Source organism: Heloderma suspectum, chromosome 15 (genome assembly GCF_057233095.1).
Source record: "Heloderma suspectum isolate Gila_16-S chromosome 15, 16-S_ref, whole genome shotgun sequence".
NCBI classification, from domain to species: domain Eukaryota; kingdom Metazoa; phylum Chordata; class Lepidosauria; order Squamata; family Helodermatidae; genus Heloderma; species Heloderma suspectum.
Window position 1 is genome coordinate 7534853 of NC_139472.1, and position 25266 is coordinate 7560118.

General features: G+C 49.0%; 1 protein-coding gene across 5 annotated transcripts in view; it reads right to left on the reverse strand.

The window, feature by feature from the left end:
* Positions 1-25266, reverse strand: part of CLSTN1 (calsyntenin 1) — a 71368-nt gene that overhangs the window by 6876 nt on the left and 39226 nt on the right. For all 5 annotated transcript variants that reach the window (XR_014786013.1, XM_084821780.1, XM_084821778.1 and 2 more), the window contains 11 exons: positions 23672-23880; positions 23143-23292; positions 22037-22222; positions 20541-20789; positions 18596-18717; positions 14388-14550; positions 7762-7919; positions 6459-6607; positions 5182-5408; positions 989-1159; positions 171-316 (listed from right to left, as the gene is read on the reverse strand). Coding sequence is in view for 4 of the 5 variants with exons in the window: in XM_084821780.1 (XP_084677906.1) it covers positions 171-316; positions 989-1159; positions 5182-5408; positions 6459-6607; positions 7762-7919; positions 14388-14550; positions 18596-18717; positions 20541-20789; positions 22037-22222; positions 23143-23292; positions 23672-23880 (1930 nt within the window). In the remaining variant the exon portion in view is untranslated. The remainder of the gene's footprint in view (positions 1-170; positions 317-988; positions 1160-5181; positions 5409-6458; positions 6608-7761; positions 7920-14387; positions 14551-18595; positions 18718-20540; positions 20790-22036; positions 22223-23142; positions 23293-23671; positions 23881-25266) is intronic.

The following is a 25266-nucleotide window of genomic DNA, read 5'->3' on the forward strand; positions in this document are numbered from 1 at the left end:
AGAAATGCTCGGAGTTGTAGTCCAAAATATGTAGAGGACAGGCAATACTGGGCCAAATGGTTGGTCTCTATACCAGGCGACTTGAATGTGTTCACTCTCTGGCAGCCCAAACACCCGTTAATGGACCCAATACCTTGAAGCGCCCCAGATCACGCAACCCCCTCGCATACCTCCACTTTAAACTCGTTGCTGACGTAACGGCCGTTGAGCTCTGAACAGATCAGTTTGAACTTTCGGTCAAAGAGAGAGATGGCGTGCCGATGGCGATAGTGTATCAAGTGCAAAACCTCCTCGTAGCTGGCCATGGTATCGACCCCTGGAGGGAGAGGAACACAGATGCTAGTCAGGGCACTTCTGGGCAGCTACGGTATGCAGAAAGACAGACAAAAGAAAGCAGACACATATGTTTATCTTAACACCTTTGTGGTTTCAACAGGAGCTTGAGCATTCTAAATCGATCTTTGTGAGCCCCAATTTATGAAGTCTGGATGAAGTCAAGTGCAACTTAGGGCACAACCGTATGCATGTTTAGACAGAAAAAAGTCCTGCAACTCCCAGCAGGCTGGGGAATGCTGGGAGTTGTAGGCCTTTCTTTCCTTCTAAACATGCATAAGATTGCGCCCTCAGTTGTTTTATCTGGTCTTGGCATGGCTGGCTGGGGAATGCTGGGAGTTGTAGGACTTTCTTCTGTCTAAATATGCCTAGGGTTGCGCCCTCAAAGGTTATTTTTGAAAAGCGATCCCCTCTTGCTGAATGTTCACGTTGCATCCTTAGCTTTTGAGACTGAAGGAGAAATGTGACTCGCAAGAAGCGAGATGCGGTCGTCTGCGCGAGTGTCTGACCCAGGGCTGGTCTTTGCAGTTTTGAAAATATAGGCCTCTCTGGCAAAACTCTACTCTGCAAGTTCTGAAGTCTCCCCGGGATGGCACTTGATCGCATCTACAGTTCAGTTCAGACACATAAGACCTGGGGGGAGCAAGTGCAGTACCAGTAACGATCATTCCAAGGTTGGAATTGCTCATCTCCATCCCTTTCTGCTGCAGCCGAACCATATCAACCTCCAAGCTCTCTTGTTCCTGGTTGAGCTCGTCCCCCACCACGGTGACCTCACAGGTATCCAGATTGTGCATGATCTCCTCAGACACCAAGGATTCTTGGACTGCAAAAAGGGAGGAGAGGGGGAAAATCCAGATCAGAAGGGCAGGGAATGAGGAGATGCAAAGAAAGAACCCACGTGGCTTCTAAGCTTTTGCCAGACACGTCCCACCTGTTCAGTAGATTGCTTCCTTGAGCGCTAGAACCTTTAGATGATACAACTGCCTCCAACATTTCCATTTGATGTTTCCCCACACTGTCTACTTCCCGCCTCCCAGCTGAGCAGAGCAGAGGGAGCTGCTCCAGCTGGTCTAGGGACTACAGAAGCAAGCAAGCTCCCAGAGAGCGAGTGATCACAGCAAGCAAGCAGGGAGAGCAAACAGGAATAGGCCAGGGGAGTTCAGCAGGGGAGGTCAAGGGGGAGGCCCTTAACATTAAAAAAAAAATTAAAAAAATTCCCCCCCATTTTTAAACAAAATATTTGTCTTGTAACACACACTTCCATACCAGTGGGACTCTGTTTTTACCTCCAGTGAGTAGAGGACCAGGCACAGACTACTCTAGAACAATCAGAAAGCTAGACACAAAAAGGGGAAAGAGACTATGGAAGGACAAGACTCTCTAGTGTTGGTGACCTGCAAGGTTTGTTTTCTTGCCTGAGAACAACATGGCTTACACCTGCAACAGGTGCAAGTTGATCACGCTGCTGGAAGAAAAAGAGGACTGGAGCAGCGACTGTCGACCCTCCGGGGAATAAGAGAACAGGAAGAGTTCTTGGACAGAATGGGGGAACTACAGCAGCAAAGGGAAGACCAGAAGCTTGAAGAGCAACAGCAAGATGAGGCAGTGGGAAATGCTGAGGTGAGGAAAAATGCAGTACAGCATACTCCTTGGAAAAGGGTGACAGTTAGGAGAAGAAGAACTAGACGCCACTCTGCACTAGTGGAAGCAGTGGAGCTATGGAACCGTTTCCAGGTACTTGAGGATGAGACTGGAGGACAGTCTGCAGAGGAAGAATCACAGGGGAACCTACATGAGAGTGAGCAAGAGGCTGAAGGTCACTCAAGCAGAGGTGATGAAACCCAGGCCTACAACAAGAAGAAGAGAAGAGCGGTAGTAGTGGGAGACTCCTTGCTGCGTGGGATCGAGACCCAAGTATGTCGCGAAGACCCGTGGACTCGCCAGGTATGTTGTCTCCCAGGAGGACGGATTAGAGACGTGACTGAAGGGTTGCCTGCACTCATAAAGCCCACTGACAGGTATCCCTTTCTTCTCATCCATGTGGGAACAAATGATACCGCCAAGTGGAGCTACAAAGAAATCACGTCAGCCTTTGAAGTTTTGGGAAAGACACTCAAGAACTTTGGGGCCCAGAAAGTTTTCTCATCCATCCTTCCAGTAGTTAGAAGAGATAGAAGGGGAACGAAAAATACTCCGGGTGAATGACTGGCTACGAAGGTGGTGCTGACAAGAAAGATTTGGATTCTGGGACCACGGGCTATACTTCCTGGAAGATGGGCTGTTGCACCTCACAAGGGCTGGGAAGAATGTGTTTGGCCACAGCATGAAGAACTTCATCAGGAGGGCTTTAAACTGAATCCTAGGGGGAAGGGAGATGTAAATTTGGGGGTAACAATGGACCAAGGCTCATGCACCACAATGGAGAGAACAGCTCTAATAGCGCCCAATAATAGTCTTCACAAACATGTAGGAAGAAAGCCAGACTATGAAGCAATGGTCTTCGATGTCTATATACTAATGCCCAGAGTATGGGAAACAAACAGAACGAACTTGAACTCTTAATACAGGAGGGAAATTATGACTTGATAGGTATAACTGAGACTTGGTGGGATGACTCTCATGACTGGAATACCGCAATTGAAGGATATAACTTGTTCAAAAAGAACAGGAGGAAAAGACAGAGGAAAGAAATGGTGGTTCAGCTATTAAACAAGGATGGCAAAATAACAACAGATGACAAAGAAAAGGCAGAAGTGCTCAATTCCTACTTTGGCTCAGTCTTCTCCAGAAAGAGGGTCTATGACCCCCCTGGCAAAGGCGAAGTACAGGCTGAAGGGGCAGGATTGTAGCTTGAGATCGATAGGCATATGGGCAAGGAACACCTAATTACTTTGAATGAGTTCAAATCTCCAGGGCCAGATGAACTGCATCCTAGAGTCATAAAGGAACTGGCAGAAGAACTCAGAACCACTGTCTATTCTCTTTGAGAAATCATAGCGGACGGGTGAAGTGCCAGATGACTGGAGGAGGGCTAATGTTGTCCCTATCTTCAAAAAGGGTAAAAAGCAGGAACCTGGGAACTACAGACCAGTCAGTCTGACATCAATCCCTGGGAGAATTCTGGAGCAGATCATAAAGCAATCTATCTGGAAGCACCTCAAAAACAATGCAGTGATGACTCGAAGCCAACATGGATTTGTCAAGAACAAATCCTGCCAGACGAATCTGATCTCGTTTTTTGATCAAGTAACCTCCCTTGTGGACTATGGGAATGCTGTAGACATCGTATACCTCGACTTCAGCAAAGCTTTCGACAAAGTGCCCCACGGTATCCTGATGAGCAAATTAGCTCAAAGTGGGCTAGATGAAACAACGATCCGGTGGATCCACAGTTGGCTACAGAATTGGACTCAAAGAGTGCTTATCCATGGGACCTTCTCAAACTAGGGAGAGGTAATGAGCGGGGTACTGCAGGGCTCAGCCCTGGGCCCAGTGCTCTTCAACATTTTTATTAACGACTTGGAGGAGGAGGTGCAGGGAATGCTGATCAAATTTGCAGATGACACAAAATTGGGCAGGATAGCTAATACCCTGGAAGACAGAAACAAAATTCAAAGTGATCTTGATAGACTGGAGCGATGGGCAGAAAACAACAGAATGAAATTTAATAGGGATAAATGCCAAGTTCTGCACCTAGGAAAAAGAAACCAAATGCACAATTACAAGATGGGGGATACATGGCTCAACATCACTATAAGCGAGAAGGATCTTGGAATTGTTGTCGATCACAAGCTGAATATGAGCCAACAATGTGGTGTGGCTGCAAAAAAGGCAAATGCTCCTTTGGGCTGCATTAATAGAAGCATAGCTTCCAAATCCCGGGAAGTACTAGTTCCCCTCTACTCGGCACTGGTTAGGCCTCATCCGGAGTACTGTGTCCAGTTCTAGGCACCACACTTTAAGAAGGATGCAGACAAGCTGGAGAGGGTTCAGAGGAGGGCAACAAAGATGTTCAGGGGACTGGAAACAAAGCCCTATGAGGAGAGAGAGACTGAAAGAACTGGGCATGTTTAGCCTTGAGAAGAGAAGACTGGGAGGAGATAGGATAGCACTCTTCAAGGACTTGAAAGGCTGTCACAGAGAGGAAGGCCAGCATCTCTTCTCGATCATCCCAGAATGCAGGACATGGAATAATGCCAGATTCCGGCTGAACATCAGGAAAAACTTCCTGACGGTTAGAGCAATACGACAATGGAACCAATGACCTAGGGAGGTGGTGGGCTGTCCCACACTGGAGATATTCAAGACGAGGCTGGACAGCCATTTGTCAGGGATGCTCTGACTTGGATTCCTGCATTGAGCAGGGGGTTGGACTCGATGGTCTTGCTTCCAACCCTACTGTTCTATGATTCTATGATCTCAAATTTGGCCATCCCATCCCAAATTCTGGGTTTGTGTGGTAAGCCCTCTAGGCATAAGAACGTAAGAGCCACGCTGGATCAGACCGAGGGTCCATCTAGTCCAGCATTCTGTTCACATAGTGGCCAACCAGCTGTACACGGGAAACCCACAAGCAGGACTAGGAGAGGGAAAAAAATGTCTCCCTGTGCATTTTCTCCACACCAGACATCATTTTGTAGACCACTACCATGTTTTCCTTTACTTGCATCTTTTCCAAGCTAAGCAGTCCCAGATGTTGTAACCTTTCCTCATCTGGAGTTGCTCCAGCCCCTTGATCGTTTCAGTTCGCCCCTTTTCTGGCAGGGGCGGCGTCACTCGCTGCAGCTATTCCCCTATTGGCACGCAATGCTTATTAGCTGCCTAACCCAGGTTCACAGGCTTTACCTGTGGGATCCTCATCTCCATCCCCCTCTGGCTCAACCTCCCGCGTGATGGTGCTGATGATGCGAAGTTCGGGGAAGAGGGAAACCCCCTCGGGGCTCTCGAACTCTGACGCCGAGCGGGCGAAGTGGTTGATGCCACTCAGGCTGATCTTGGGCTCTTCGGGCTGCAAGACCATGATGTAGCCGTCAATGAAGGGGATGGCAATGCAGGCTTCATCGTTGGAACATCTGCCAGAGAAAAGTGACAGGTGTCAGCTGCCAGCAAAGACAGAGAGGCGCATGTCCCAGGAAGACAAATACGCAGCACACACAGACCAAACTTTGTCGTAATGCACGGTGAGGAATCTCAGCCCTGGGGGCCAAATCCAGCCTTCCAGGGTTCCCCAGAAAGCTCCACTCCCTTCCCCTGGCCCCACCCCGTTCCTCCCAACCACCAATTGTTTGGTGGTTTCATGCCTTTGGGGCACTTTCCTCCCCTTCTGAAAGACTGAAATGCCTCTGCTAAGGCCTAGTTCCTGGCTGTGAGAACTTTAAGCAAAAATATGCTGGCATTTTGTGTATGTTTGCCCCGCCCCTTTTGCCTTCAGCCCCGCCCCCACCAGACTGCGGCCCCCGAGAGCGTCGCCGAAATGCAATTCAGCCCTTGGGCTAAAAGAGGTTCCCCACCCCTGTCACGAGGGATGACTGTTTTAAACCCGGTCAGCATCACCCAAGCGGACGTGGGCTCGGCCTCTGCTGCGTGGGCACGCTCTCAGGGCTCTCCTCGATCAGCCCCCTTAACCACACCCGTCCATGCGCCAAGCTCAAGCAAGGACAGATCCTCAATTCTGGGGCTCCTTTCATCCCTGGCGCATGTTTCAACCGATGTGCAGAAGCACCTTCAGATTGCTTTGTGTGATCCTTTGGCAAGGTGTTGCATTTGCACCTACTCACTGCACACTCTCAATGAGTCTCTCGCCCACTAGTGTGAAAGAGCCACTGGTCTGTGGTGGCAGGGCAGAAGGTGGTCCTTCAAGTCACCCGGGCCCGAAGCACCGCAGGCTCTAAATGGCGAACACCAGCCATTTGAATCGGAGTCAGAAACGCTCCCGCACAAGATCTGTGCTACACAAGATCTTTGAAGTGGAGATGCCAGGGATGGAACCTGCTTGCCAAGCATGCGGGTCCACCCTCAGGGACCCTACATCCCCACAGGAATGAGCCCTCCATCCAAAGAGCCTTCTGGGCTCCCCGCAGAATCTTTATGGAAGCCGTTTGCCGCCAGCCAACAGGACTCACTTGATGGTGCTTGTGACTTTGATCCTCCGGATGCCAGGCGTGGGGAACTGGCGCGAGTTGACGTAGGCGACGTGCTGCATGGCTTTGTCAAACCTGTCGATGTCGTCTCCTTCCAAGCTCAAGGCCGACTGGCTGGGGTTCATGTGGATCTGAAAGCGCGTCAAGAGAAGCTGTGAGATGGCAGCAAGAAAGGCTCGGGGAGCAGGGCGAGAGATCAGGGCTGGGAACTCTGCAGGCGTAATCAGCTCTGTGCCCTAAGCTCCTCAGTGCAGAGATAAGGAGCCTTCTCTAGTTAAGGCGAAAAAGGTAATTTATTAACACAGGCTTCATGAAGTAATTGCCAAACTGCCTTTAATAAGCCAGCAACACACATTGTAGCATATTTTACTTTCCAGGAAAAACCCTAAGAACTTTGCAGGTCACTAAGACCATGGTAATTCTATTTATTTATTTGTTTGTTTGTTTGTTAGTTACATTTATATCCCACCTTTCCTCCAAGGAGCCCAATGCAGGGTATGTGATTTTATCCTCACAACAGCCCTGCGAGGTCGGTTAGGTTGAGAGTCAGTGACTGGCCCAAAGTCCCCCAGTGTGCTTCACGGCCAAGTGGGGACTGGAGCCTGGGTCTCCCGAGTCCCAGCCTGACACTCTAACTGCTGCGCCACACTGGCTTTTCATTCATTCTTTCATTTATTTGATTTGTACCCTGCCTTTCTACCAGCAAAATAGTGCTCAAGATGAACGTTTGAAAAGTGATGCATTCGGCTCTAACCACTACACCACGCTATCTCTTACTGACTGGGAATCTTGGGTGGAATCCAATGGGACGCTTATGCCTCTGCCGAGTCTCTTGAGCCCTGCAGGTTCTGTTATGCAAGCGGGACCCACTGCTAGTGCAAGAGGGATTTAGCGCTTCCCTGAAACAAGTGGAGATGCTCGTCAGCCTGCCCTGTTCCCAAAATGAGCATTTTCACTCTTTCCCTTCGTTATTGTGCCCTTCGTTAATAATGTCAGCTGTCTATAAATCACTGTGGGGAGGTTGACGGGAGAAGGTAGAGATGTGTTTGCAGCTGGGTAAGGATTTTATTTCTCCACCTCTCCTTTATGAAAATTGTACGGTAGTCAAAAGTTACAGCAACTAAGAAGACAGTCAAATCTTAAAGGAGGCCGGGTGGTATGGGGGGAGCGACTTCGTTCCCCCTTTCATTAAAGTGACAGAAGAGGCACAGAAGGCAGCTCTAATCAATCTTTGCTTCCTAGTGGATTCAGAGACCCGTGCCATTCCGTCACAGGACAAACTTACCTTCAGGCCTTTGCCGACACCATCTGCTGTCTGTAAATCCAGCCCCTCTTTGCAGGTGTAGAGGCAGTCAATCACTTTCTTGTTCTCCAGTTTGCCAGAGCGGATCATTAAGCCAGCAAGGCTGCCTCGGAAGAATTGGGCCATGCGGAGTTCGCCACCTTTATGAAGCAAGGGAAGGCGGACATCTTGAGCATCATCAAGCGGTGTGTGTGCATAGTTTTGAATCTGTGGTTTGCTTGTTTTCACAAGAAACAACGGTGCTTGATTTTGCTCTTAAACTGGCATGCAGGTTAGTTAGTTCTCATTCTTGAGTTAACCTTGCAATTATGATCAAGCACAAGGGTGGGGGGGAGAACTTAAATAAGCTCACTCATGCAATATGGCTATTGAGAGATGGAAGGGGGGGGATGGAATGACCCAGCTCAATCCTGAAGCCAAGGCTGCACTTTGCCATCACAAAAATGACTTTCACCCTTAGAAGGGTGCCCTATAAAGTCTGAGATGTCAAAGCTACCTTCACAAGTGCCATACTGAAAATGTATCTCCCACTAGATAAAGTGCAGAAAAGATAAAGTACAGAACAACAATTGTCCAAGCTAGACAAGTCTGAAATTCAAACCCTACAAGAATTGTACTAAAAAAAAAAGAGGGAGTGAGAAACCTAACGTAGCAAAGTGACTAAGACCGAGGTGGACTTTACTTCATCTAGACCGGCCGTCCCCAACCCGGCTCCCTCCAAATGTTGGACTGCAGCTCCCATTATCCCCAGCCAGTATGATCGTGGCCCTGCTGGCTGGAGATGATAGGAGTTGCAATCCAACAACATCTGGAGGGTGTCGGGATGGGGAAGGCTCTTCCATGCCAATATTTGTCTTCTAATATGACGTCCTTCTGTGGCACACTTTTGAATAACCTAAGAAAAGAAAAGCACCCTTTTATCCCTTCCAGAACTATTGGTTTCATATGCTTCTATATGTGCGCGCATGTGTGTATGCAGATTTAATCTATGAAGACATTAATCTACCAAGATTTCTTTCACTGCATGACAGCTGCCATAGAATTCCTAAGTATTATTACTGTGATTTAACAGTTCTTTGAGCTAGTTTTTAACCTCACTGTTCAAGGTGTGAATTATCAGAAGGTACTTTTCTACCCCGTGCTGCACTTTATACAAGGTGCCATTTAAAATTAAATGAAAGCCTCTGTTTGATTGTCTCACACTGAGATGTTAAATCCACCGAGCCATTACTACAAAACTAGAAGTAGCAGCAGTTAAGTCAGGAGAGCGTTCAGCCGGATGTGGAACAGACCTTTGGCCGTATCAGCTAACACAGCCTTCCCCCAACCTCGTGCCCTCCAGATGTGTTGCACTACAAGTCCCAGCATCCCCCAGTCTTCCATCCAGGCAGCCTAAAGGGCCAGGCCTGCTTAGCTTCAGCAGTTGTGCTGCATCATGGGATAGTTCTCTTAAGCCGGGGCTTGGGTTCTAAGGAGTTGCTTCAAGTTGACCTAGAAGCAGTCAGATTTTCCAGACCTATCAGCCATATCCTCAGCTGGTGTAGTGGCTAAGAAACTGAGCTGCAAATCAGGAAGTTCCCCGATTTGAATCTCGTCTCTCTGTGGCCTTAGGCATGCCACTCACTCGGTGCCTCACTCTTTCAATCTGCAATACTGGGGGGTAATAGTGATGTGACTTATCTTAACAGCAACCTTCCACAGCCTGCCGTTCTCCAGATGTGTCGGACTACAACTCCCATCATCCCAGCCCACAGGCCACCTGAGCTGGGGGATGCTGGGACTTGTCGTCCAACACACCTGGAGGGTGCCAGGTTGGGAAAGGCGGAGTTAACAAGTTATCCCCAACACTTCCTCCCCACATCACCTCTTCATCACTTCAACAGGAAGTTGATCCAAGTAAGTGGTTCCTCCAGCTGGCCATTTGGCTTTGAGGAAGTGAGCCCTTGACCAGTGAGCATTGCTGCAACATGTCCCACCCACCTCCGCTGCAACCAAGGAAGTAATGGATCTTTCTGCAATAAACACCCAATCCTTCAATGCAGCCGCAACTGCTTTCTACACTCAAATAGGAATGTACATTTGGGTGTTATATTCAAGGGGGCGGTGGGTAAAAAGAAAGAGGTGAACATACAAGAAATAAAGGGGGAAAGAAAAGAAGCGAAATGGAATAAAACCAGTCCCGCAACGCGATTATGCAGTTTCAATGGCCATAACACAACGCTGGCATGTCATGCTATGTGTGAGATGAAGCAATGTCTCGGCTTAGAAGTGGAAGAATTAAAAAAAAACCATTGGAAAAAAAACCACCAGCAACCTGCAGGAGTCTCGGTCGCTTTTTCTGTGTCATTCTCATTTCCTGTATATTCTGCAGAGAAGCAAGAAGAAGAAGAAAAGAATAGGGACAAGAAGAGAGGAAGGAACCAAGTGGTTAGGACCTGGTACATTTTATCTGTCGCAGTACTCATGCCTTGGTGGAGGTGCTCGGTTTACCAGACGCCTGGGGTTCTCCACATTCAGTAGGAAATTGAGACCTCCCCACTCCAAATGGGAGACGGCTGGGTTTCAGAACAAGAGCACATGATTTTCCTAAGTTCTCTACTTGCCAGCAAGCCCTTGTTTTCCTTCTCGGGTCATCGACTGAGAGAGCCCTGCACCTCTGCCATGGAATCGCTAGCATGTTGCAGAAGTATACACCCGAGGGCATATTTCTGGAGAACACGGAGCTGGATTCTGACGTGCAGAGCAAGGCGGGAATGATATGGAAGAGCCCCAAGAGGATGGAACGGAATGGGGCACTTCCTATGGGGGGCAGGTTCGTGAGGGTTTTTTTGCTCCCTTCAGTGAAAAACTCCCCGCAAGAAGAAAGCAAGAGCAGCAGGGAGAGGTCTATGCCAGGGTCCCCAATCTTTTTGGGTCGGTGGGCACATCTGCGACTTTTAGCGTGTCATGGGCACTCTCAGAAAATGGCTGCCATGCGGGGGGGGGGGTCACAAAGCAGGCATTTCCCATGAAGCATAACCGGAGAGACTAAAACAAAAGTCACTTGCCCAAGAACTTACTTACAAGGCAGAGGTGGGGGTCTAAGCTTCAAAACCCAAAACCACTCTTTGGAACCAAAATAAAGATGGTGCTGGAGGGCAGCCCTTTGCTTTGCAGTATGCCATGAGAACATAAGAAGAGCCCTGCTGGATCAGACCAAGGGTCCATCTAGTCTAGCATTCTGTTCACAAAATGGCCAACCAGCTGTTGACCAGGAACCCACAAGCTGGGCATGAGCGCAACAGCACCCTCCTGCCCATGTTCCCCAGCAACTGGTGTACACACAGGCCCACTGCCTCTGTTACTGGAGGCAGCACAGAGCCATCACTACTAGTAGCCATTGATAGCCTTCTCCTCCAGGAATTTGTCCAACCCCCTTTTAAAGCCATCCAAACTGATGGCCATCACCACTTCCTGTGGTGGCGAATTCCATAGCTTAACTCTGCGCTGTGTGAAGAAGCCCTTCCTTTTAGCTGTCCTGAATCCTGCTGAGACAGGATTCCTGTTTGGATGGAATTTTCCTGGGGAAGCATCCAAGTGTCTGTTTCCCACTTGCACCACAAGGTGACAGAGCCCAGCCGACCACTCCCCTGGGCCTCCGTTCATTGGGTCACTGGCCCGGCCTGTTCAGCCTCGCTGCTTGAGCTGGGGGCCCAACCCAGGACACCCCCCGTACCTTCCCCGTGGCAAGGTTAAGAGCACTACAGGAGAACCAGCGGCCACCTCACTGGAGGAATCCCAGGGAAGGACCACCAGGATGCGCCAACAGCCCACGCCCAAGTATACATTGCAGTGCTGGCAATTCCACCAAGTTAAACAGGGAAGAGCCACAGGGGACCAATTCCACACACGCAACTTGCAGAGTGCGCTCCGCTCCGAGCATACGCCTGCACCGACGTAATCAGCCACCAGCGCTTAAGGCCGCGTATACGCTGGAGGGAGTCATCACTCTAATGCCGGGGGGCGGGGAGCATGGTCCTCCAGATGTTGATGAACAATGACTCCCATCATCTCTCACTATTGGCCAGGCTGGCTGAGGCTGATGGGAACTAGATCCGTCTGGAGGGTGACAGGTTCCCCAGAACTGTTCTAATACACTGCAGTGGTTAATTCCCCGTTTTAACAGGTCGCATTAGAGACCAGGCTATCTGTAGAGGTGCCTCCTCCTTTACGCTCCCCCTAATCCATGAAGAATGGTAGAAGAGGGCCTACTTGCTTGCTCATGGGAGGTACAGACAAGAGAGCTGGGCAGCAGGGTCTTCTCTGCAATGGCGCCCCCTTTATAAAGCGCCTTTTCCGGGGAGGTGTGCCTGGCCTATTCTCTTGAAAGATGTTGAAACTAGGCAAGACCTTCCTTTATCTAGGAAGGGGTTTGCACTGCTGGAGCAGAGGTTTGTTTGTTTTTAATGTGGCTCTTGAGCACCCACTGACATATAATGGCTGGAGTTACCTTAAACAGAATCTGCACCATCTTCTCTGACTAGCAGGAGCTCCAAGGACTGAGCTCTCTTTTTCCAAGCCCTGCTGCCAAGATCCCTTTTGAACTGGAGATACTGGGGTGGAAGCTAGAAGCTCCTGCATGCAAAGGATGCACTCCATCCACTTGCTTCCTTCCCTCCTCCTCCTAATATCTGTTGATGCTGTGTTCTTTAGAGTGGGAGGGTTCGCGCATAAAACTAAAACATCGTTTAGCATGATGTGCAGAAGCAGAAAGGAGGCCAAGCAAAACTGCTGGCTCCCGTGCTCTCCTTTCCCTTCTCCTCCTCCCACACAGCTGGGGAGGAGGAATAAACCAAGGGTTCAGTTTCACTTTAGCAGATTCCAGGCCTCGTTACATGAGAAGCAGGAATTATAGTTCAAAACAAGCTCTTGTTAAACAAGCTACTAAACAATCTTAGGTTTGTAGCTGGCTTGTTTAGCAATGGACTAAGAGCTGATTTTAAACCACAATTCCTGGTCCATATTTAGCAAGCCAGGAACCTGCTAAAGCAGGGGTGCTGAATCCCTTTCAGCGTGAGAGCTGAATTCTATTTTGGAGACGCTCTCAGGGGCTGCACTCCAGTCAGGGGCGGGGCCAAAGGCAAAAGGGGTGGGGCCAAAGTATCTAAAATACCAGCATACGCTTCTTTAAAGCTCTTATTGCCCAGTAACTAAGCTTTAGGAGAGGAATTTCAACTATTTAGAATGGAGAAACAACTACATAAAAGCCAGGAAACCAGTAAACAATTGGTGGCTGGGGGAAAGGGGGTGGAGCCAGGGAAAGGGGTCATCTGGGGAACTCTGGAGGGCTAGATTTGGACCCCAGGAGGACCAGACTTGGTTTGACACCTTCATGCTAAAGTGAAATTGAGCCCTCATTTACTCCTCCCCAGCCATGCAGGAGGATAGCGTGATGCTTCGCTCGGCTCCCTTCCACTCATCCTACGTGCGAACGGAGCCACTGCTTTAAGTTCAAATGGTATTTTAATGTTTATAATATTCTGTGACCTGCTGGCAGAGCTTTGCAGGATATAAATAGACATAAAAGTATGGAGACACACTGAGAAGAAAGCTACCTTCCCACCCACCCCCTTTTAACCTAGGTAGCAGGTAATTCTGAATAAGCAATAGACCTTAAAAAGGTGTGTTGAAACTTGGAAATGGAAACAAGTCACGCACACTGCAGAGTATGTTAGCGATCTATGTTCCCTTCCTGCCCTCTCAGATGTATCCCAAGACCAATTTTCCTCAGGATGCTGACAAAAAAAAGCTTCAGCGGCCTTGGAGGCTGTGACTCAGCGTTATGCAGCCTCCAGGGAATGGCTGTTGAAACTTGCTTTGCATGTTAAACCCCTTCTGCTGCTGCTACTGCATTTCTTTTTATAGCCATTAGCAGCAAAATCCTCCAAAACACAGAAAATGCTGGATGAATGAATTACTCTAGCAAAACCCTTAAAAACAAATACACACTTACACAAAATGTGTTCAGAGAGGCGGACACAAAAACCACAGGAGCTTTAGCCTTCTTAGGGCGCAATCCTATGCATGTTTAGAGGGAAAAAAGTCCTGCATTTCCCAGCATGCCCCAGCCAGCCATGATGGAGCATGCTGGGAATTATAGAACATTTTTCTGTCTAAACATGCATAGGATTGTGCTGTTATAAATTCTGGCTTCTAACTCAGTGCAAGAGAGCATGTTCTTCTTCCCGGGATGGGATTTAAGCTCTTCCTTCATCAGCGTTCTCAACACTGCAACAAAAGTTTATTTCTGAAGGCAATTCAGCCAACAGACTGTGAGAATGCCAGCCTACTGGCCTTCCCAAACATTCTAATATCATTAGGAAAGAGGGGAGGCCGCTCAATTTGCTCCTGGGCATCTCGTCTTCAAACACCATTTGTATTTTCAGCCTCCATCTGTTCTCTTGCACAGCCTCACTGAAGAGAGGGTGAGATACACGCACACGGCCAGGTAATCATGTCCATAAGCTTGACTAGAATGAAAGAGTTACGGACAAATAGAACGCACTTGACAATTTCAAAAATGTTCTTCCATTGTCAACATGCCAAAACCGGCCCTGGAAGTGTGTTACCTTGCCAACAGGCGCCAACCACCAGCTGAGATTCAATTTTGGAAGGGTGAAGGGGATAGTCCTCAGTCACTGGGAAAGGATCGACGGAAAGCCCATCGACGTAGAGTGTCACCGTGGGAAATTCCACGTTGAGGACGTAGTGATGCCACTCCTTGTCGCACACCTGGAAAGGTACAGAGTGTTTAACATGGCGGGAAGGGGTTAAAGCTCACCTGCGCGTCACACTGAGCAGCTCCTTTTCAGGTCCAGTTCTTTATGGTAATGCAGCCAAAGCTTAACTTAGTCCCTGAAACTCTTAGCCAGAGAGAGCTGCAGAGTACGAGCATCACTGCATCGCTGTCATCCTTATGGTGGGGAAAGGCCGTAGCTCAGCGGGAGAGCCCCTGCTTTGTGTGCTGGAAGCCCCAGGTTCAGTTCCCAGCATCTCCAGGCACGGCTGCGGAAGACCTTCGCCAGAAACCCCTGGGGTGCCGTTGCTCATCGGTCTACAGCAGCCTTCCCCAACCTGGTGTCCTCCATGTTGGGACTGGACTTCCCAGAGACGAGGCCCAATTCACAGTAAAGCCTTTTATTGCCATAATTCCAGTAAATAGATTTATGCCTTTACAGCCCCAACAGAGATCCACAGATAAGTTGACAACGTAAGACTTTGACCAGGTTCAGGTCATGAGCACCAGAACAAAACCCCAAGCAGCCCTGGATCCAGCTGGCAGAATAAACCCCAATAAGCTCACAGAGTCCAAGAGAAAATGGGGAAACTTTGCAGGTTCTGCAAGCGTTGCTTCTTGAGAAGTCTCCTGCTAAAGGCTCTGGCTTCAATACAGGGGAGTGGCTGCTAAAGATCAGTATCGGACTTTCAGTCCTGGCTAGGAAACCTGCCTCTTAGGCGATGGGTGCGTCTCATGGGACACCTCTGCTGTGCCCTGTTTAACTGACAGTGCAGTAAAAGAGACAGCCCTGAAACACCGTCTCCTGCCGAGACTTCCTTCCGCTGCCTTGTCCCCTGGTTGAGAAGCAGGGGCCTCCATCAAGGTCAGGCCTCGCAGCTGAGTAGGCTGTATCAGCATCCTGCATCTCCTCCCTCCCGGCTGGCAAGCCAGTGGGAGGCCTGGTAGAACGGAGTACTCCTGGCTTCCCATGGCTGGGCCCTATTGTACAGCGTCCACTTCTGACTCAGAATCGGTGTCGGAGGCTACAGCTCCACTTGAACCAGGGCAAGGCCTCACACTCCAGATGTCCTGGACTACTACACCCATCACCCTCGACCACTGGCCACCCTGGCTGGGGATGATGGGAACTGAGGTCCAAAAGATGTGGGGGGCACCAGTTTGGAGAAGGCTGGTCTAAACTGATCTAGGGTCTAAATATGATATAAGGTACACACACACCCCTGCCCCGTGCTCCCAAATGTAAGAGAGCAGACTGCTCTGCAAAATTAACAAACAAGAGTGCTTTATACAGAGCCAGATCATCAAGTCCATCTAGCCCGGTATTGCGTACCTTGGCAGCAATTCTCCAAATTCTCAGGCAATTTATTTACTTATTGCATTTTTTAAATACCACCTTTCTGGAACCAATCAATTCAGTAAAACAAGGGTTGGTCCAATGCAGATAAACAAGGGTCTTTCCCCCTGCCAGAGGAATCCTCCGAGGAGCTAGAGTTCTCAGAGACAGAGGACGCCATGGAACCACCCGTACCAGGAGACCTGGGAGAGTCTGGGCCCTTGGGCAAGAGGACCACAGGTTCATCCCTGCAGGAAGGCGCAAATTCTGCTTTGGAGTCAAGAGGCTGAACGACCACCCAGTCTCGGAGAGTGCCGTCGCCTGAAGAGGCAAATCAATCGGGCTCCTGTAAGAAGAGGCACCCATCTCCAAAGAAGGACTCCTCACAAGCAGGGAAATCCTTGGGAGCAAGGTTGGAATGTACTACAGCTGAACCTTGGATGGGGTTCAGATGGCTCTGGTAATGCAACCCTGCATGCTTAGTGTAGCCTTTGCTGGAAACAACGCTGTTGCTGCAGCTCCTGCATCTTGTACCATGACTCGTGTCTGGACCTCAGTGTCATCGACCTTTGGACTTCTTCCAGACACTGCCTTTTGGAACTCCAATTATACTTGACTGATATCCCGTGCATTTGACCTTGGCTCCATCTCTTTCTCCCTCGAAAATCTGTATTTCCCTGGTAAACTGTGCTTGACTTTTGGCTTGCTTTGACTTCTCAATTGCAATTAGCTTTGTGTTTGCATAACAAAGAGATGAATTTAGTTGAAGCAGGACATCACCTGCTACCCAAGGGCCTTTCAACTAGAGATGCCAGGAACTGAACCACAGACCTACTGCACATGGGCTACTATTGGGTGATTGGCCCATCCAGACTAGCTCCATCTTTACTGACCCTGGCTCAGCAGTGTATCAGGCAGGGGTCTTTCCCAGCACACCTACCCAAGATCCTTTTAACTGGAAATGTTAGGAATGGAAGCTGCAGCCTTCTGCACGTGTGTGCTATGACTCTTAGGAGGCAGGACACAATTGCTTTTCCCATTTTCCAAATCAGGGAAGCAAGGCTGAGGAATAGCAATTTGCTCAAAGCTTTTCTGCGTGAACATGGCCAGGCAGCAGAAGCAGGGGGAGAGGGGGGAATGAATATGCTAATCGTGAGAAATGAATAGAAATGGGCACATTTCCAGTTGCAAAAGGATGTTCTCCCTGGTAAATGAGGAAGAGGTAATTTTCACACCTTTGGAACTCACTCCCCCAGGGAGATATGTATGGCTTCATCACTGCTGGCTTTTAAAAAGCTCTGAAGATACATTTATTCCGGTTTCAATTTGGTACTTAAAAAAAATTTAACTGCTGCTGTGCGATTTTTAATTGTAGTGCTATTTCCGTGTGTTTTATAATCTTGGAAAGCCTCCTCCTGAGGGCAGTACATCCTGAAAAGCAGGTTAAAATCTATAAAATAAATATTATCTTTCTAGGGCATGCCAGAAAAAACATCTGGATGCTTTGCAAACATTACGGACTTGAGAGAGTCGAGATGCACATGTCCTTGGAAGCTTGTGGGTCCAGAGAATCATAGAGTTGGAAGGGTCTCAGAGATCATCTAGTCCAACCCACTGCTAAGTGGAGGCTCTGCCCTACAGGGTGCAGCTACAGCATCCTTGACAGAGGCCCATCCAGCCTCCACTTAAATACCTCCAGTGGAGGAGAACCCACCGCCTCCGGAGGCAGTCTGCTCTGTTGCTGTACAGCTGTTACTGTTAGGAAGCTTCTCCTAATGTTAAGTCGAAATCTGCTTCCTTGCAATTTCCACCCGCTGTCTGTAGTCCTGGCCTCTGGAGCAACAGAGAACAAGTCTGTTCCATCTTCGGCATGGCAGCTTTTCAGATAGTTGAATATCGCCATCATGTCTCCCCTTAATCTTCTCTTCTTCATGCTCACCTAAAAGCTCACCTAAATTCCTGACAATAGGTACAATTTAACGCAGGAATATGCACAACAACAGAGCATAGCCTTGAACTTGGGTGGCAACTAAGAACAGTGGTACAGGCGCTACTAACCTCAAGACTGGATTACGGCTATGTGCTCTATGTGGGGCTGCCCTTAAGGCTGCTTCGGAAGCTGCAGCTCGTGCAGAACGCAGCAGCTCGGCTGTTGCCAGGAGCTGCCCCTTTCCAGCATGCAGCTCCTTTGCTGAGGGAGCTGCACTGGCTGCCTGTTCTCTACCAGGCCAAGCTTAAGGTTTTGGTACTAGTGTATAACGCCCTAAACAACTTGGGACCGGGATACCTGAGAGAGCGCCTTCTCTCTTACAACTGCCTGGTCACTGAGGACATCAGAGGGCATGTTCCTGGTGGTTCGGCATGGACCTATGGCCTGATTGGGGTCCACCCAGAGAAGAGCCTTCAGTGTGCTGGCCCCCTTTCTATGGAACTCCCTGCCTCTGGAGGTCAGGCAGGTGCCAACACTGTGTTTCTGGCGCCTCCTGAAAACATCTTTATTTCAGAAGCCTTCCTTGACTGACCAGCCACGGTTTTTATTGGTATTCTGTTTTTTAAAACTAATGATTTGTAAGATGGAGTTTTATTCCTTTATCGTTTATTGTTCACTGCTCCAGAATCTGTTAGATGTGGAGCGGTATATAAGTGCTGTAAATAAATAAATAAAATAAATAAGAACATTGGGATAAGCCTCCTTTTACACCAACCTGGTTCAGTTTCCAGTGGAATTCTGCTGGTCCGTAACTCTGTCCCTCGGAGGGATCTTGGCGGAAGAGGAGCACAAGCCGACAGCTGTGCACATAAAGGGAGCAATGGTGCCGGTTCATATCTGCACAAGAAAGTTCAGATGCATTACCACCCTATTTTCAGCACAGCTGTGAGCTAGCTACTATTTGGATCATGTTAGACTTTTACAGGTCAACCTTGTTACAGCAGCCTTCTTCCCTCCAAATGTTTAGGACTACAGCCCCCATCATCCCTGACCATGGCTAGGGCTGATGGGGACTGTAGTTCAAAATATTTGGAGGGACCCAGCTTGGGGAAGGACAGTGTCACAAGGAAGCTCCCCTTCCTTAACAAAAGAAAAGCGCAGGAGGAAGAGGAAAATGAAGTCCGTTTTTCTGAGAGAGAAATGCCTCCCATTAGAGCAGTCTGACAGAAACTGTTCCTTGACAACCCAAGACTGGTATGGCAGAGCTTCATAAAAATTTCCCCTTGCCACATAATTGCTCATCCAAATTTTACACAGGGGCACAGTAAGAGGAAAGAGGCCAGCACTGAAGCAAAAAGAATAAATAAATCAAGGGCAGTTTCCTAGCTTGCTAGTCCCATGGCAGCCTGCAAGATGAACTTTTTCAGACAAACACCCTCCTGTTCCATGTGGAACCAGCACGTGGCCTTACAACTGCCACATACCAAGAAATTAGAACTAGCATTTAGGAAAAGGTCCAAATCATAATGGACTCCGCAGCCAGTGTTTGTTCAACTAGCTGCAAAAATCCCCAGCTTGTTCCAACAAGCATCAGCTACGGGGACCAGGGTGCGCTGAAAGCCTGCAGACAAGGTTTTAACACCCAGAAGTCAACACACACTGTGGGAAAGAACCATTCACACGAGTCCATCCTGAAGCTACTACCACCAAGATAGACAAATCCGCCATGTAAATCTGGTCTCAGACATTACGTTCTGTGGCAAGACCTTCTGTAAAACCACATCCAAGAAAGCATGGTTTGAATAATGGTTCACTTTCGGTTTAAAAGCTCCCTTTTCCAACTCAATTACTTTTCAGGATCCCAGTTGCACTCTCTTTTTAATGAAGGGACACATCTTTAAATTGGCCTTAAGCCAATTCTCAAAAGGAAAGCACATGATTTTCTGTTTGAAGCAAGCAATCTTTCCTACTAAGGCATTTTTCAAAAAGATCCAGCTTCTTACTGATGTTGCTTGATCTCTCCCTTACTAAATTAAGCTAGAACTCATCAACAGTAGAAAGAGATCCTTCTGCTGAGCTTTGGGAAACAAGAGTTTTCCCCGCTCAAAATGGCTGTTTCAGCCTCCAACTGATGAGACATAGAATACATCTGCTCCGTTGAGGTACAAATCATGAAACCTGAGTTATTGCGTTTTCTTTGTATTAATACCATCTTCCAAATTACTGTTTGTAGTGTTCAAAGACTGGTGTTATTCACAGAGAAAGCTATTCATGGGCTGGGGAGGCGGGGAGAGAAGGAGGGAAATATGTTCTCCCGGAAAAATCAATCAAGTCTTTTGTGCACTCAGTTCTTCTTACGCATATACCAAGGAATTATATTGCAACACCTGCTACAGGGAACTCAGAAGCAGAAACGCCCACACTTCCAACTGCCACTAAATGTGATGTATTAGATCTTTTCCCCAAAAGCACATCAGAACAGACTGCACAGCATCAGACTCATTGCCATGTTTCAATGGAAAATCAACAACGAAGGCCGTGATTTTTATTCTAATGCAGTCAAAACCAGTGTTTGTGGATTCTCACGCCCACATCCCACTGCACTGAGAATATCTGCAAACATTCCATGACATCACAGTAGTTCAACCAATGGCCGGGTACATGTTTCATCATAAAAGCAGATAACAGCCCTTGCTTAGCCTGAGTTTCTTTTCCCCAACCTGTCTTGTCTGAGTTGCAGAGGATAGTCTCCTTCTCCTTGGACCCAGGCCCATGCCTCATCCACACCGAAATGACAAATGGCTCTTTCATGTTGATGGTGACAACATTGTCCGGAACCTTCACTGCCTGAGTGCCGTTGAACTCAAAGACCTGGTCGCTGTCATGGCCATTGTCTGTAGGAAGGCCTATTGTCCAGTTGGCAGTGTTGCTTGGTGGCGGAAGAAGCTCAGCAGTGCCGGAGGAAGCACCTGCAATTAAATCATTAAGAACAATGTATCAGCAAATCCCCTACAGAGGAAAAAAAACATGATTACTTGGCTGTGTGTCTGTGTAGTTGTTACAAATGCTAGCCTTTCAGCATTAGCAGTGAGAATCCAGCACCAGCGTTGCTGTCTACTTCTTGTATTGTTGCTTTTAATTGTGTTTTGTAATTTGTTTACGTTGTAATTTGTTTTAAGTAAGATTTTCTTTCTCAATCCATCTTTTATTACTGTTAGCTGCCGTGAGCACCGTTTTTGACCGGAAAGGCAAGATGCAAATGTAATAAATGAAATAAATGAAAGGGAGAGCAATCCTATGCCACCTAGACAGAGCCTGGGGGGGCTATAGGATACTTCAGATTTTTGGATCTGAGGATGGAGCCAGCGCTCCGACCTTGGAACCAGGAACCCAAGCTCTCAGCCCCCTCCCCCTCGCAGCCAGTACAGAGAGAACCACACCAACTCACTCTCTGAGCTCGCGAAAGCAACGTCGGAGAGGAGGGAAAGGGGGCGTGCCAGTGGGCATGCAGGGGAGGGGACTGGGGAGGCCAGTGTATCACATACCCCCAGGCCTCCCAAGCCTCCTTCCTCCCACTCCACCGAGCCCCAGCTAGATGGGCAAAAAAGGCTGTCTAGCCAAAATGTAGAGCGGGAGAAGCATGGAGGGGAAGATTGCCTCCGCCGCTCCTCCCTCTCTTCATTGGATGGCTGCAAGCTTCCAAGTTCGGAGGCTCAGCTATCCCCATAAGATTGCACCATGAATCGTGAGCTGGACGGTTACTGGAGCAGAGCTGCACAACACTGCAACTGTAGCCTCCCCCATCATTTTACCCACCAGCAAATATCCAGCTTCCAGCAGCCTTTCCCCAACTTGGTGCCCTCCAGATGTGTTGGTCTTCAACTCCCACCAGCCCCAGCCAGCATGGCCAATGGTCAGGAATCCTGGGAGTTGTAGTCCAACACATCTGGAGGGTGCCAGCTTGGGGAAGGCCGAGTTGAGCTGGAGGAGAGCTAGAGTCAGCAGAGCTCCATGTCCTTCCTGAGGAGTTATTGTAAGAAACGTGGTTTGTGTGTCAATGCTTTATAACCACACGGTGAGAAAACTCTTTTTGCGTTTCTCCCTCGTCTCATTCTTTTTGCCTGGCCGGGAAAGAGAAGTCAGGATTCAAAATGGAGGAAAAGCACTGAGACACAAGGTGCGATTTTTAACACAGACCAGCCCGGCGAGATCTTACCACAAAGCCTGTGCAGGGATTTCTCAGAGTAAGTATCTCGGTCGCATCCTTTCCCAATGTGGTTGGTCTCCAGCTCCACGGTGGCCTGTACAAAAGTGATGGGCTCGTCACAGGTCTCCAAATGGATGTTGGGGAAGAGAGCGAGCGCGCCGGTCCCGGGTTCGTACTCCATTCTTTTGCTCCAACCTGAGATGGTAAAGGCAAAAAAAGAAGTTAAGGTCAGGTAGGGGATTCATGGTGCCTGAAAAAAGCAGAGGTGGGGAACTTCTTTCAGCTGGAGGGACAAATGGATTTTGGAGAAGCTCCTGGGGGCCGCATTCCAATGGTGGGCAGGGCCAAAGGCAAAAGTGGTGGGACCGAAAATATCGAGAACAGCAGCATATTGTAGCTTAAAGCTCTCACTGCCAGTCACGAAGCCTTCGGAGAGGCATTTCAACCTTTTAGAAAGGGGGGAAAACTGCACAAAAGCCGGAAAACAAGCAAAGGATCATCTCCTCCCATACATTCCTGCCCAGACCTTAAGATCATCTTTAGCAGCCCTTCTCCAGGAGCCCCTACCAAAGGAAGATGTGAGTGGCTACCAAGAAGAGGGCCTTTTCTGCTGTGGCACCCCAGTTGTGGAATGAGCTCCCCAGAGAGGCTCGCCTGGTGCCTACTTTGTGCTCTTTCTGGCGCCAGGTGAAGACCTTTTCATTTTCCCAGGCATTTTTAGTTGTGTTGTTTTAAATCTGTTATTGTACTTCAAATCTCTGCATTGCTACTAGATTTTATTTCGGTTTTATTTTTATACTGTGGTTTTAAACTGTTAAATTTTACATTGTATTTTATGCTGTTTTTGTGGTTTTAATTGTTGTGGACCGCCCAGAGAGCTTCGGCTATTGAGAGGTAGAGAAATGTAATAAACAAACAAACAAACAAACAAACAACAATTGGTAGCTGAGAGAAAGGGAACGTAGGGCCAGGGGAAGGGGGCATGGCCTTCCGGGAATCCTGGCAGGCCGGATTTGGCCCCCGGGGCCTCAGGTTCCACATCCTTTGCTGAAAACCATTTTGCTGCAGCATAATGAATGGCAGGGGATGAGGGGATGGGGGGGCACCGCACTAACCTTGCCAGCCTGGCTTGCACGTCGGCTTAATACTGATCTTCACAAGCACGTCCTCAGCAGCTCTCTTCTTCCCGCAGTCGTAGGCCGTCACCGTGAGCTTATACTGATGCTCCTTGCCATAGTTCAGTTTCTCCGTGTTCTTTATGTAACCTGAGAGCAGCAGGAAAACCAGTTTTAAAAACTCTGCATTTGAGCTGGGGGAGGAGGGTGGAATCTGGCACTGCTGAATTTTAGAAATGGCTGGAAAGCAAATGAGAAGGTAGGAGATCCATTTCCTCTTTTATAACTGTTTCTCAGTTTGGGCTTTTATTAGCTCTCCTTTTTCTAATTTTTATTAGCTATATATTGATAAATTAATGGTTGTACTAATGCTTTGTACGTATTCATGATCACTACGTCCTTTAATTCTCTTAGGGCACAATCCTGTGTGCCCAGATTTAAATGCATTTGCAGAACAGGGCTAATCGGGCACTGTCCCAAGCACCGAAGGGGGGCCAGCAGTCACTCCCCCATCGGCGCTCCTCCTTACCGTCTTTGTCAATAGCGAAGGGGATGTCTGGAGTCACTATTTCGTAGCTGCAGATCTGGCTGAACTGGGGAGAACAGTCGGCATCCACCGCTTCCACTTTCAGGATGTTGTCGTACCTCTTCCCTTCAATCACGGCGGCCTTGTAAGACTTCTCTTTGAACACCGGCGCGTACTCATTGACGTCGTTCACCTGGATGTGCACCGTTGCTCTGCAGATGGAGAACAGCCGGTTGTGAACGTTCGCCTGAGCCAAACACGCAGCAAGCCCTTCGAGAGATTTGGCGGCCGGCGGCCGACTCAGGATTTACAGGATACTATGAACATTCCCAACATGTCAGATCCTCCTCCCCCCACCACACTGCTCCCCAGCAAATTCTCCCTACCACCCCTGAGAGGCTGCCACTATCCAGGGCTGAGAGACATCGACACATGTGGTATGAGAGCCCCTGATGGAGGCAAGACTTCAACCTACCCCAACTTTGGCCTTTATTTTCCAGGGCACTGGAATGGCTAGGAGGATCAAGCAGGCCAGCCTTCTCCAGCCAGGTCGGACGGCAACTCCCATAATTGCCAGCCAGCATACTGGCTGGGAATTATGGGAGCTGCGGTCCGACACAGCTGGAGGGCACCTGACTGGAGAAGGCTGAACCAAGGAAACTGACAGGAAGATGCAGTCTGGGTACTCCGGATGCACAGTCTTGCGTGTCATGCCCCCGCTGGAGCAATCCTCCTCTGAGGAGGAGCTACAGCTCCCAGGGACAGCCCAAATCCAGGAGCCGCCCATGGCAGGAGACTTGGGGGAGCCTGGGCCCTCAGGGCAGAGGGCCACGGTTCGGTCCCCACAGGAGGAGGGGGCTTTGCCCCTGAGGCAGAGGCTGAGCGACCACCTCACCCCGAGAGTGCTGTTGCCTCAAGAGGCAGGCCGGCAGGGCTCCTTTAAGGAGAAGTGCTCGAACAGACAGAAGGACTCCTCAAGAGGAAGGGCCTCCTCACGAGCAAGGCCTATATGAACGGCAACAGAGGCCTGGGTGGGGCTTAGAAAGCTGTGGCAATATAACCCTGCAGTATCAGTCTAGCCATTGCTGGAAACAAGGTTTTCTATTCGCTTGTAGTCGCCTGTTTTCCTGACCTTGCCTTGTGGTTGAACCTCTGTGCTACTGGCCTTGGACTCCGGCTTGACTCTGCTACTTGGACTGTGTATTGTATCCGACTGTTTGTCTGTGCTTTGACCTTGGCTGCTCGCCAGACCTCTCTTTTGGAATTCTTCCTCTTGCCTGGTAGAACTGTGCCTTTAACCACTGCCTGCTTACTGACTTGCTTTTGGATTGCCCCACTTTTGGATTGCCCCACTTTTGGATTGCCCCTTAGTTTAACCTAACGCTGAGCCTGATCCAACCATAGCAGGACACTGTGTTTTCTCCTCAGTTACCCTGGTGGCTCGTTCCCACTGCAAGGCAAAGGAATGTCGGAAGCTGCCTCATACCGAGTCAGACCCTTGGTCCATCTAGCCCAGTATTATTGACACTGACTGGCAGCAGTGGCTCTCCAGGGTTTCAGGCAGGAATTTTTCCAGCCCTACCTGGAGATGCTGGGGA